At 41.5% G+C, this 12,512-nt stretch overlaps 1 protein-coding gene across 1 annotated transcript in view; it reads right to left on the bottom strand.

Annotated features, from left to right (window-relative positions):
• RSF1 (remodeling and spacing factor 1) overlaps positions 1-12,512 on the bottom strand; it is a 54,690-nt gene that overhangs the window by 27,619 nt on the left and 14,559 nt on the right. The window contains exons 2-4 of the mRNA XM_052669467.1: positions 6,497-6,588; positions 2,262-2,354; positions 1,765-1,970 (exon numbers count right to left, since the gene is read on the bottom strand). Of these exons, the coding sequence (XP_052525427.1) occupies positions 1,765-1,970; positions 2,262-2,354; positions 6,497-6,588 (391 nt within the window). The remainder of the gene's footprint in view (positions 1-1,764; positions 1,971-2,261; positions 2,355-6,496; positions 6,589-12,512) is intronic.

Here is a 12,512-nt window from a genome sequence, read left to right on the forward strand (position 1 = left end):
CAGAAATCTTCCAACTTCTCCACATCACAACCAAATCACTTCGTTTTGCAGGGCGTTATCTATCCAGACTCAAGTCCCGTTATTCTGGATCCAAGCTGCTACCATTCATTATTTTTTATCTATTTATCCTTCTTTTACCAGTTCTCACTGAATCTCTTTGCAATTTCTTCTTAACGTGCTTAGAAAACAATATAGAGATGTCCAGAGGGCTCTGGCTATTTGTGTATCTCTATGTGCTTGAACATCAGTGCACTTTAACTCCTTGCACTGGATATCTAACTAGAAAAACCAAAACCTTAACAGATAATGAGTTTGAGTGTTGATTAAACAGGTTCTTTATTTTCAAAACAGACAAGAATCACAAGACTCTCACATTTCCTTTTCCAAAGTCAACATTCAACCACTAGATTCAATGAAAAAAAAGAAAGAAAAAAAAAAGCTGGAAGTGCATCAAGCCTGACACACAGAATTACACAGGTTTAAAAGGATCTCAGATGTCATCATGCATTACTGTGTTTTTCTGCAGTAAGTATGAGTGTCAGAACTTGCCCAGAGGAAGTCCCATTTCCTCTGCTTTTGGCATTGATCCCTGGAGTCCAGAATGTAGGAAAATGATAAATGCTGTTCAGCAACTGGTTGACTTGTTTAGATGCATTTCCTTTATTCACCCACAACAGCTGTCTCAATTTCAGTGGTGGTAAGGCTTATCACTTTATGGCCCTTTGACAGTGGTTTAAAACATTCCGTATGACTAACCTGGACACTGAGCTTTGGATATTTAAGTAAGCTATACAAATTAAATTTATATTTATTTATAAACATGAAAATTAAAAATGTAGATTAAAATTATGGAAATTAAAATATACAAACAGAAGAATAAAAATAATATACATTATGTAACTTCTTTAGATCTATTCTTACACCTCGATGTATTAATTTAGTCAGAGTTGATGCTGCTGGGCCCAGTTTAAAATCCTCTTGCAATTAATTAGTCAAAAGAAAAATAGGTTTACATTGAGATGAACTAAAAACAGATAACTGTTTTAGATACGAAATATAGGTATATATGTAGAACTAATCATTTTTCTATTAACGTCCATGCATCCTGTGCATAAAGAGGGATACGACAAAGTATTTAACCTAAATCACAAAAATCCATAAGTCTGAGGCTAAACTATCACTAAAATATTATCAGACCAAACATGAAGCAACAGAGACCCAGGGGCACTGAGTCATGCACATGTCACTCTGCATCACCATCATGTACCTCAACTTGAGTTATCTATGAGCTGAATTCTGCTCCAGGAAGGGCTCAGTACCCATTGGGATGGTCAGCAATGCTTTTACTTCCATGAAGTTCAAATCGCAACGTAATCCTCATAAGAACAGAACTGTCCACTTATAATTGTCTTCTTAGGACAGAAGTTACAGATGGAACAGTTTCCCTCCATCTCCAAAGGGAAGAAGTGTGACAGGAGGCAGCATGGAGGCACTGTCCTCAAAACAATTTTCTCTCGGCACCCTTTCCATATATCCTTTGTAGCTTAATTGAGCACAGAAGTCATTAGCTACCATGTACAATTCTGTGAGATATTTCTGGACTATTTTTTCATTAAATCACATATTTGCAGGCAGAAAATCCCACTGTAAGTGAGAAATGGAGACTGAGTGAAATGAATTTCCGAACTCCAGTCACACATAACCACAAGAATCTCACCCTACAAAACACTGGGAAAAAAAGGGAGGAAAAAAAAAAAGGAATACCTAACAATGCACTTCCATGTGGATCCATCCTGGTCATCCTGTTCTTCTATGTACATCCTGACATTATGCTCCTGGTCCAGCTGATACCAATACATCAGTCCATCCTTGTCTCGACCAATAGGCTGAAGGCGCATGGCATCAGCATCCTCCTCATTAATTATATTTTTAAACTTCAGATTGTCATCAAATTGACATTCACAGAGATACTGAAAAAAATGAGAAAGTGGAAAGAATGTTAGAACATTCTTTCCACATAAAACATAAAGAAAAATAATATGTGGAAGTATAAATAAGAACAGTAAGCATGATGTTGTTTGGGCCTGTCCCACTACAAAGAACAACAGTCCTGTTCCAAGATCAGCTCCAGATTGAATACGTCCAGGTATGGGTCAGCCAAGGGAAATCTGCAAGATGCTTCAGTGAGTGAGAAAGTCAAATCTCTAAGATATCCAAGTGAGTAAGGAAAAAGACAATCAGAAACTTAGTTGAATGCATACCTTCAGAATCCCCAGTTTGCATTCGACGCTCATTTCTAGGTATCCTTTTTTTTCCATCTCCCAAGCCCAAGTGCTGTTGAATTCTTGGCAGATCTGTCACAAAGAAAATACTGAGATGAGTAGGCTTAGTGAATAAAAGTAACTTTCAACTTTTATATTAGTAGTACCTTACTGCACTAAAATTATACGTGATGTTGTCAGGATTGTAAGTCAAAAAGTCTTGAACAAAAATGAAAACTAGGATAGGCCAGAAAGCACTGGCAAAACTCCATGGAAGAATATATCACTGAGACCCTGACACCAGCTACTTTAAAACTCTTACGTTTGGCAGCACAACTCTGATCTGTGAAGTTATTCTCATCTTTGCTATGCAAAAGCTTCCATTTTTCTGTATATTTAGAAAATAAATTCTGTTGAGAAGATGTGATTTCTTAGCATATCTTTACAGCACTTAGCACATCAGTTGCTGAGACCCCTTGGGATCCTGCTGTCCTACAACTGCAGATAAATGAGACTTACACTCTTTGTTGTGGAATTATCGGGCATAATAGCTTGGCCCTTGAGTCATTTGATAAATATTTTAAGATATTTTAAAATATTTTAAGTGCAGCCAGCCTCAATTTACTAAAAGCAAGTAAGTTCCATGCATTCAAGAGGAAAAAAGCACAGAACATGAAAAAAGCAGCAAGAAAGGATGGAGACTGAATCACAGGAACCTCCAATAACAGCAGCACAGAAGGAATTCCCTCTCCTCCCTGAAGGAGTCAAATGTGCTTAAAAGAACTCATGGAAAGGAAAAACACAGCAGGAGCTCTCAATCAAAGCTGCAGCAGTGAGAACTCCAACCTGTTCAGGTGGGAATACCATCAGAAGGAGGCAGGAGTTTAGCACAGCCACATCTCCAGTTGAGAATACTTTGAAGTGCCACCCCTGAATCACAGCCATCCAAATCAGCACATCCTGTGCACTCCAGTCCACAAGGAGCCAAAGCTCTGCTGAGCAAACTCAATCAGAACTCAATAGTCTGCCACTCACCAAATTCTCAAACAAATGATGTTATCACTAAGCTACTGAACAACTTGGAAACCACATATGAAAGCAGCTTTCTCTGGAAACAGAAGGAAAAATGACACTAAATTTCCTCACTAGATGTACTGTACAACTCAGCGTGGGCTACAACCAAAGAGGTGTTCTCCCTCCTCTGTCCCCACGGCCACACTACTCACAGTACTGACACGAGTTCTTCACTGGCCTAAGTGTAAGTTAGTTAAAGCAGGTAAAATAGCAGAAAGCTACTTCTTTTTGTTATGGAGAGCTGCTTTTCTGCTGGCTCTGTTGCCTAAACTGGCTCGCTCTGGGGTAAGCTTCAAGAGCACCAAGAAGGGGAAACGTGGGACCATGCTTGTTGGCATCAGCTTGCAATTGGGTTGGCTCAGCCACACCATAAATCACACTCTGACTCTGTGACCTATGGGAATGGTGAAGATGTGCTCTGATAACAAGGAATTGTGCTAAGGAGCAGTTTTTCCTAATCTGAGGCTAAGGCATTAACACAGGTCCTCCTCTGGCACAAAGCTCACAGCAAGAGAAGCAATTGTTCCTCAAGCACTAAACAAGCTTATTCTGCTTTCTCCTTCATTTTCAATACTGGAACACAAAGAACTCTGGGCAAATGTACATCAAACCCCTGCTCAGGGCAAGAGCCACTCACTGCTCATTGCTTGCTCATTAAGTATGAAAGCAATAATGAGAAGTTTCATGTGCTTCAGAAGCGTATGACTGACTGTCAAAGCAACAACTCAAGAGACATACGAGTTGATAAAGCATCTGTTCAGACTGAAATGACTACATTTTGACAATCAAAAACCAGATGATCACGCTTTCTACTGACAAGCACTGTCACAGCCCTGAACTACAGATCCCACTGACATGGACACTGTCTCAATATCAGTCTCTGACTTCACAGAAAGGACATTTCACACCAAACAAAAGCCTGCTGCTCATGGGAACAGCTGCTTTCTCCACACTGAAGAGCAGTCAGTAGCTCCCTACCCTGCCAAAAAGATGTCAGGACGTCTCTCAGACATTTTCAAAGCAGCTACAGCAGCATCCAACACTTCCTATAAGCTCACTCCACACTTTCACTGCAATCAATGAAAAGAGGAAGGTGACAAACATAGCAGAGGAGTCTGCCTACGTGGGACTATCAAGCCCTCAACTCTGAACAACTGGGGCAGAACGGTGTGGTCAGTGCTGAAGGCTTTGAATTCTCCAGCCCAGAGAAATTGTATCTGTACAAAAACACAAAATATGTTTGACAAGAGCCAGTGAAAGCATTCTGCTGGGAGACAGAGCAGTCTGAATGAATTCAGTTACACGCTTCCCAAAGCAGCTAAGCTGGCCAGTTCCTCTCAGCTGTTAAAACATGCAGGACAAACCCTTTCTTCCCTTCACTCATACACAACCATGCTTCCTACTGGAGAAATTCAGACCCTGAAACCCTACAGCCATTTGCTTCCAAAAAGAGCAGTATGTAGGCTGGTGAGGCAAAACTGGGTGGTTCCCCACCAGGACATACAAGGGAAAGAGCTTTCAACTGCAGTGTTCAATTCCTAGTTAAGAACACTGCAGGTATCTCCCAAGAACACTCTCAATAGTTCCACATGCTTTCCATTTTTCCTGGCTTTTGGGACATTTCCCAGAGCTCTTCCTTGTTTTTCTAAACTAATTACACCCTTTTGAAATGGGGGCCATATTAGCATACCTCTCTCATTAGTTATATTCAAATTCCTTTGTTCTCGAGATTCCTTTGAACCACTGGCTAGAATAAGTATCAAGTTAAATGAAGAAGAAGTTATTACTGCTTGCTTGGTCTCAACAGGGGCAGGTGGAAAGGTTTCCTCAGCACTCTCCCTCCATGCTGAAGGAGGATTTTCCAGACTATTCCCTCATAAACTTGCTTTCTCCCCGTTTTCTGCTTACCATACAACTGCTTCAGTGGGATTTATATGCCCCCTGCTCAGGGTTAGGTTTCCACAGCTTGCTGGAATGGCTTTTGGGTATGTTAATGGATTGAATACAATGCAGTATTCACAGTACTTGGCGATACGTGAACACACAGAAGGTGCACACATCACACTGTTAGCTCAAAACAGCATCATAAATGCTTTACAGCTGGTGAAGAGGTCAGATCTCACCTTAGGCCCTTCAGCAGGCTATTTCTTGACACAGCCCTGGTGGTCTCACATACATCATTATTTTAAGTCTATTTTACACAAACCTCAAGGCAATCTCCTACCCCAGTAAATTTGATAGATAGCACTAAGGGGGGCAAACTGGGACTGGATCTGCTAACATCATTATTTGCTTTGCTGCCATCACCACAATGCTGCATTTCTAAGACAGATGCAATTGTGGTTGTGCAGACAATACTGAGCACAGGTTGGATGGGGTCCTGGGGAACCTGACCTAATGCTGGTAACACTGCCCATGGCAGCAGGGTTGGAACCAGATGATCTCAGAGGTCTCTTCCATCCCAAACCATTCAGTGATTCTGTGATGACTCTAAGACTACATTTTGGCATGAGGAATAAGGTATCCAGAGTGCCAAACTCCAAATTTTGAGCATTGTCTGTTTTTATTTTCTGAAGCAGTGTAAATTGTTTGAAATAAAAACTATTCACACGTAAGGTAGCAACAAAGGCACAGCCATAGATAGAATTAGGTAAAAAAAATGGGATGTTCTATCTTTACTGATGTTATACTGATTTTATCTTAGCTGTACCGTTGTGAGCATGCTGATCTAAATCACTGCAATGTTCTCATTTAATATTAGCACATGGTACAAGAGCTCTGTATGGTTACTCTCAACCAACTTATTTTAAAATGAATAGTTACCATGTTAATTTCCCTGCTCAATGTAGTCTGTTTGCAGGCTATTAAATCTGCTTCTACACTGAAAGCCTTAATGCTCAGAAAGTTTGTTTCTAGCAAGCATGAAGGTGCACACTCGTATACATGCAGGAGATAACGTTTATTTTTAGAGATTTTTGTACAAGTCTAGGCAGCCTGAAAGTTAAGCTGGGATCTTATGCAACTGAAGTCTGGGCATGCACATCGGTGTTGGCCACAGCAGAGCCCAAGGCTCACTATAATTCATACCAGGGATTGCTGACACAACAGCTCATCATAAGCATATTCCAGCAGTGCAGAATAATACAACATGCATATTGTACCTTGATCAAATATTTTTCCCATCTGTCTGCTGTGACAGACTTCCCAATCTTTCTCATCAGTTTCAAGTGAAGCTCCACCAATTCTTTTGGAACTGCAGCATTGAGAGAGAGAAAAAAAAAAAGAAGTTATGAAGCCTGGTGCAAATACACTTCAATGCTAAACACTGATAACACAGTGAAAAACAGAAATTGTAATAAAACATAGTAACTTCAAGTCTGCTAGGAGCAGCTCTGTAACTCTCAGGCACTGGAATGGGCTGCCCAGGGAGGTGGTGGAGTCACCAATCCTGGAGGTGTTCAAGGAACGTTTGGACGTTGTGTTTTGAGATATGGTTTAGTGAGAACTGTTGGTGATGGGTGAATGGTTGGACTGGATGATCTTGTAGGTCCTTTCCAAACTTGGTGATTCTGTGATAAAATAACAACAGCAGGATGAAAGTAGTTGCATAGCTCTTTTTGTTTAGATTTACATCTACGATGATCATTGCCCTTCCTGTGTTGAGCCAGGAAGGCTCCAACCAACCATCATTCGTCCTTCGTTGAACCAGGAATTCTACCTCAATGACAAATACGCCAAACTGTTGGCAGTGTTAAACTAAAAACTGCACGGGACCAATGTCAGTCAAACATCTACAGACACAACACCTCCTGACTGCCAGCAGCACACCTGCAGCTGCCTCCAGAAATGCAGAAGGTATCTGTGCCATGCCTGGAATATCGCTGAATCCCAACTATTTTTGGCTGGATGCAAGCTATGGGAGAAATGTTCTAGAAATTTTATCCTCACGGATACAACCTTGCTATCTATTTAAACTCCTTTGTGCTGGACGGACAGAGAGAGGAACCCAAGATTTGAAGAGCGAGGGATGGAGGCCAGAAGCGCTGCTAAGCACAGCTGCACGAGTGCAGGCACAAAATCAATGCTTCCCATCTGAATTATAGCTTACTACACACTTCTCAAACACAGCTTCGACACCTCGCCTCACATCCGTGATTTGTAAATCAATCTGGCACCACCAAGTGGCAAATGTGCAGAACATCAATTTTAGCAGCGGGAAACTTTTCTAACTTGAAAAAAAAGAGGTGAATGATAATTATGAATGCAACTACACGTGCCCAATGGAGAGAGCTGTCTCACAGTCTGTTGAGAAGAGCTTAAGGAAGTGAAATTTTTACTCCTTTCTTAGATGCTGTGATGCTGTTTGCATACCCCTTCATTTTGTGAAAGCGTTTTTGTTCAGCTCTGCACACACACCTGAAGAGCTGAATTAAGAACTCTTATGATCTTACTTACGTTTTTCTGCTCATTCAGCAGTATTCTTTGACACATGATAAAGAGCTGGGACATAAAACACCTTCATTCTAAAGCAGACGTTACTGAGATACTTCTTTTCCTGGTCTTTTCAATCTTTGAGTCTCTTTGTGAATCCTTCCATTATTTGACTTGATTTCACCTCACTGATGCCTGTCTTTCAAATGCCTCTGTTTTCAGGTGAGTGTGAGTTGGTAAAGCATCAGTTTGTTGAAGATGCTTGCTTTAATTTCAGAAGATCACCGCTGCTGGTTTGCAGCCAGCAAGTTAATACACAACCACAGTTCCCATTAAAATACAGAAAGAATCAGCCTGGTAGCCATAAAGAGACCTCCTGTAAACCTAAGCAATTCTCAGGCAACAACTCCAGGCCAGTCCAGACCTCTTCTCTTTCACTCAGTTACTATTGTTTCCATTACCACTGCACACTGAAGAAACTTCACACATCTCCTCCTTGATTCTCCCCAAAATTGGTGCATTTCACAACTTTAAACCACCACATATCTTAAAAAGAATGAGATCAAAAGGTCTTAACCCCAATGGATGCTGAGCACTTGGCACCAACAAAATTAAGCCCAAAGCACTTTATACACATGAGCAATTCTATCAAAGGCAACTCATACAATTAAACCTCAGCTTGTGTTTGTGTAACGTGGAACTGAGCCAGAATATTCAAAACCTTGCTGGATCAAAGCTTCTGTTCTGCTTTTTTTTTTCTTTCTTCTTTTTAATCAAATCTCTCTTCATAGGTACGTATTGATTGGAATCCTGGCTTAAGGAAGCACGACTGATTTGTTCTGAATAATCAAATTCCCAGTCACCAGAAAGTCTTTGCCTCAGAAGAAATGGGAAATTCAGACCCTGGAAAGTGCTTTGGTACATTCGTCCTTGGGCAGCACCTACTGCCACCTCACTCCTTTCCCAAGGTTTTAGCATTTCAGGTCCTGCACTTCTGGGATCTTGGTGATGTACTCACACAGTTACTTTCACAAAGAAACTTCACAGCATTTTGAACCCTTTATACATGTATTTATCATCACTTCTGTTTTTTTAGTGCACTGTAACAGTCTTCATGGAGAGAGGAGGTGTTAGGAAGGCTGAAGAGTGATGGAAGATCCATCCGTAGGCAGAGCACCCAATTGGAAACAAGGGGAAGTGCACCAGCAAACCAGATCATCTCAGCAACACACTGGACCTGCATGGCTTCAAACTTGCTTACCTGTGCTCAGAAGATGAAGTTCCAGGAAGAGAGACATTGATAAGGATCATTTTTACAATACTCCTCTGATCCTACTTGGAATAGATTGAAAATAATGAACGTAAGATGCAATTACTCCTGGGTAATCACTCATTCACTTTTCTTAAGTTTCACATAAGGAAGGAAAAATTCATGCAATCTTCCTTGAAGAACAGTCATTTCTGCTAAAGCTATTGCCAAAATAGTGTGACAGTGTACACCAACATGTGAATGACATACCCAGATGTTCAAAAAGCATTGGTTTCTCTGCAAAGCAATATAGTAGCTCCCTAAAATCATGAGGCCCAACTTGACAGAGTACACTTCAGTGGTAGAGAAGACTTAGGACTCCAAGTGCAAGGCTAACGAAAAAGTGTGCTATTTTAAAAGAAAAAATGCCTGTTTTAGGAAAACTTGTAAAATTAAGCCACGGCCATCTGCTAGATATTCAAAAATATAGATTTATCATGGGAAGAAGAAATGAGTCAGAAAGAATGAGTCATTGGGTACAGAATTTTTGGACTTCTGGTGCAGTTCAGGCAATTCTGTCAAGTCCTGCACTTTCCTGGAAGGCATGCCCCTGTCTGGGCATCAGCAAACATCTTCTGAACATCATCCATCCCAGCATTTCAGGGAGTGTTCCCTCCATCAGTTATTGCTAATAAACTTGGAAAAGACAGAAAAAATCTCAATGGAGAAGAAGAAATAGGAACACAGGGAAGACCTGTCACCTGCTTAGAAAAGCCTCAGCTTCAGCACCAGCATACAGCTGGCTGTGGCTGCCCATCAACACCTCCCCACACAACCTCACCTGACCTCCTGTCATCTTCCCTGCCAAAATTAACCCACTCCTAGCTGAATGAAACCAGAAGAAATAATGGAGGAAAACAGAAAAAGCAGCACAAGGCCCTGGGCCTGGAGGAGCAGGGGGAAGGGAGCAAGAAGCAACATTTTGGGATGCAAAAGCAGCTGGCAGTTTGCATGCTTTGCAAATACAAACAGGTCCTCCCAGTCATACCAGTAAACCCTTTTACTATGCTAACTTGCTGTGGTATGTGAAAGAAAAAAAAAGTGAATCCAAAGATAAACTGGGCAAGTATTTCCATGAACAGTTTGCACCTTTCTGTCTTTCTCCCTTGGCTGATTTCAGATGACAGGACTGCTGTGACCTCAGCATGGTAGGACTTCACTGTCAAATAAAACCATGCTAAGCATGCGGGCAGTTGAGATCAATGGGATCATGAGTATCTCCCACCTCTTCTACTAGCTCACCATATTCAATCATATAAAACTGATACGTGTGTAGTAGCACCCTATGTTAGCAATTTAATGGCAAGCAAATATCAGTCAGCTTCTACCATCCTGAAGGTCCTTTCCAAGCTGAGCAATTCTGTGATGTTCCAATCTCCTCCACTGCCAGCTGGAGGGATCAGGACCAGAGCACCCAAACAGACAAGGGACCACAGTTCAAACAACTTCGCTATTTTCTATTTTTGTGTGCACAAATCTGAAGGCCCATGAGCAGTTTGGGGTGGCAAACACCACGACATCCATGTTAGTTGCAACCAAAGGTAAGTTCTCCATTGGATCGGTTGGAATGGTTGGATTTTAGGAAAAAAATGTTCTCAGAAAGAGTAGTGATGCATTGCAAAGGCTGCCCAGGGAGCTGGCAGTCACTGATGCTGGACATGGACAGAGGCCTATGGCTAGTGGGCTTGGTGGAGATGGGTTGAACAGTTGAACTAGATGACTCAGTGGTCTTTTCCAACCTTAAGGATGCAATTATTCTACGGGAAGTGAAATACTGAGGAGAAAAAAGAAGCTGGGATCTTCAGCAGCAGCACTGGTTTATGCCAACATAAATATTCCCCCCTAGGAACTACCTCAATTGTTTCTCACCCCAACTGTTAGAAGAAGCACACAAAGATCCCTGCAGTTGGGATGTGTTATTAAAAACTTCATGGATGAGACAGAAAAATGATGGTCTTGTCATGAATGTGCTATGCTAAGTAACTGAAAGCACAGAAAACATCTAGTGTGAACCAGGCAAGGAGTTACAGTGAACATCTAAAAAATGGCTATTGATAATGGGATTTATGGAGAACACTGTGAGCTCCACTCATGTGCTCATTCAAGCCTGGCATAAAAAAGAAATTGATGTATTTGATGCCTATGTCATTTCCTAAGATAAAAAGCAGTAGTTTCTGTTCCAAAGGACAACCTAAATATCTCATCCTCCAGTTGATTCACCTGATGAGTATTCCTATCCTACCTCCAAGCTGTGCGCCCATAAAAAAAAAGAGAGATGCAGGAAAGGGGGGAAAATGTACTCCATCTTCCTAGTGAGAGCAAAAGAGCAATCAAACAAGCTGTAATTAAACAGAAAATCCAAACAGAAAGAACAAGTCACCAAGCAGGTTTTTTTTATATCCTGTTCCTAGAAAGATTTTGGCAGGAATGAGCAACAAACAAACCACGCTCACATTTAAATGACACTGCTATCCTTTGAAATGTGGATGCTCAGCAGTTAGATCATTTCAGACACAGCAAGTACCTTTCTATCTCAATTCTGTCCAAACACCTATTGGAGAAGTCTCTGCTTCCCCAAGCTATGCAGACTGTGTGCCATTCTGATGCCTGCTGACTGCCACCCATCCCACAGACCCCAGGACACACCGTCCCTTTCACCACCACACACAGCTGCATCACAGCCCACAGGGTCTCTGAACAGAGACACAGAAGCCTTTCCCCCTCCCAAGATCTTTGACTAAGCTGCGTCACCAGCCTACAAGGCCTTGCTGTCACAGCCAACCAGGTTATGACCTTACAATTCAGCTCTACTTTCAGTGATGAGATTATTTTCAAATATTTAGAATTTATGACCCATTTGTCCAATGTGTTACTAAGCACCTTTCCCTCCCATGTTTTTCTTCCTACCCTCTCCAACTGCCTGCAAATCAATCTCTCTTGCTCCCTAATGCCCACAACACCATCAGTCATGCACCAGAAGAGACATAACTCTGGAAGCTGAAGAAGTAGACTCGGCCACAAGCTGCAACTATCAGAGAACACAGGATTAAGGAGGAAAAGCACACTGCACTACACAGAGAAAATGAAACGGAGATAGAAAAAGAAGAAAGGAAAATGACTTTGAAAACAACACAAGAGAAAATAGCACACCGTTTATTTTAGAAACTGGAAATTGCCCAGGAGAGGAAAGACAGCAAATAAAAGTCCTGCTTACTGTCTCAAAAAATGTACTGAATCCAAAACGGGCCCAAGCCCACACTCTGCATACGGGAAGAGAGGATAAGAAAAATGAGACTGTGGCAGCAGTGTGCATGCAAGCTGACCACACGGAAACAGGTACTGAAAGCAAATGGAAATCGTAACAAATTGCTGCTGTTCAATGGGAAATCACTTCCAATGACCACATGGTGCACTTGAGCAAGTCAAGTGGTCTTGAT

This window comes from Tympanuchus pallidicinctus, unplaced genomic scaffold (assembly GCF_026119805.1).
Source record: "Tympanuchus pallidicinctus isolate F22 unplaced genomic scaffold, pur_lepc_1.0 scaffold11, whole genome shotgun sequence".
NCBI classification, from domain to species: domain Eukaryota; kingdom Metazoa; phylum Chordata; class Aves; order Galliformes; family Phasianidae; genus Tympanuchus; species Tympanuchus pallidicinctus.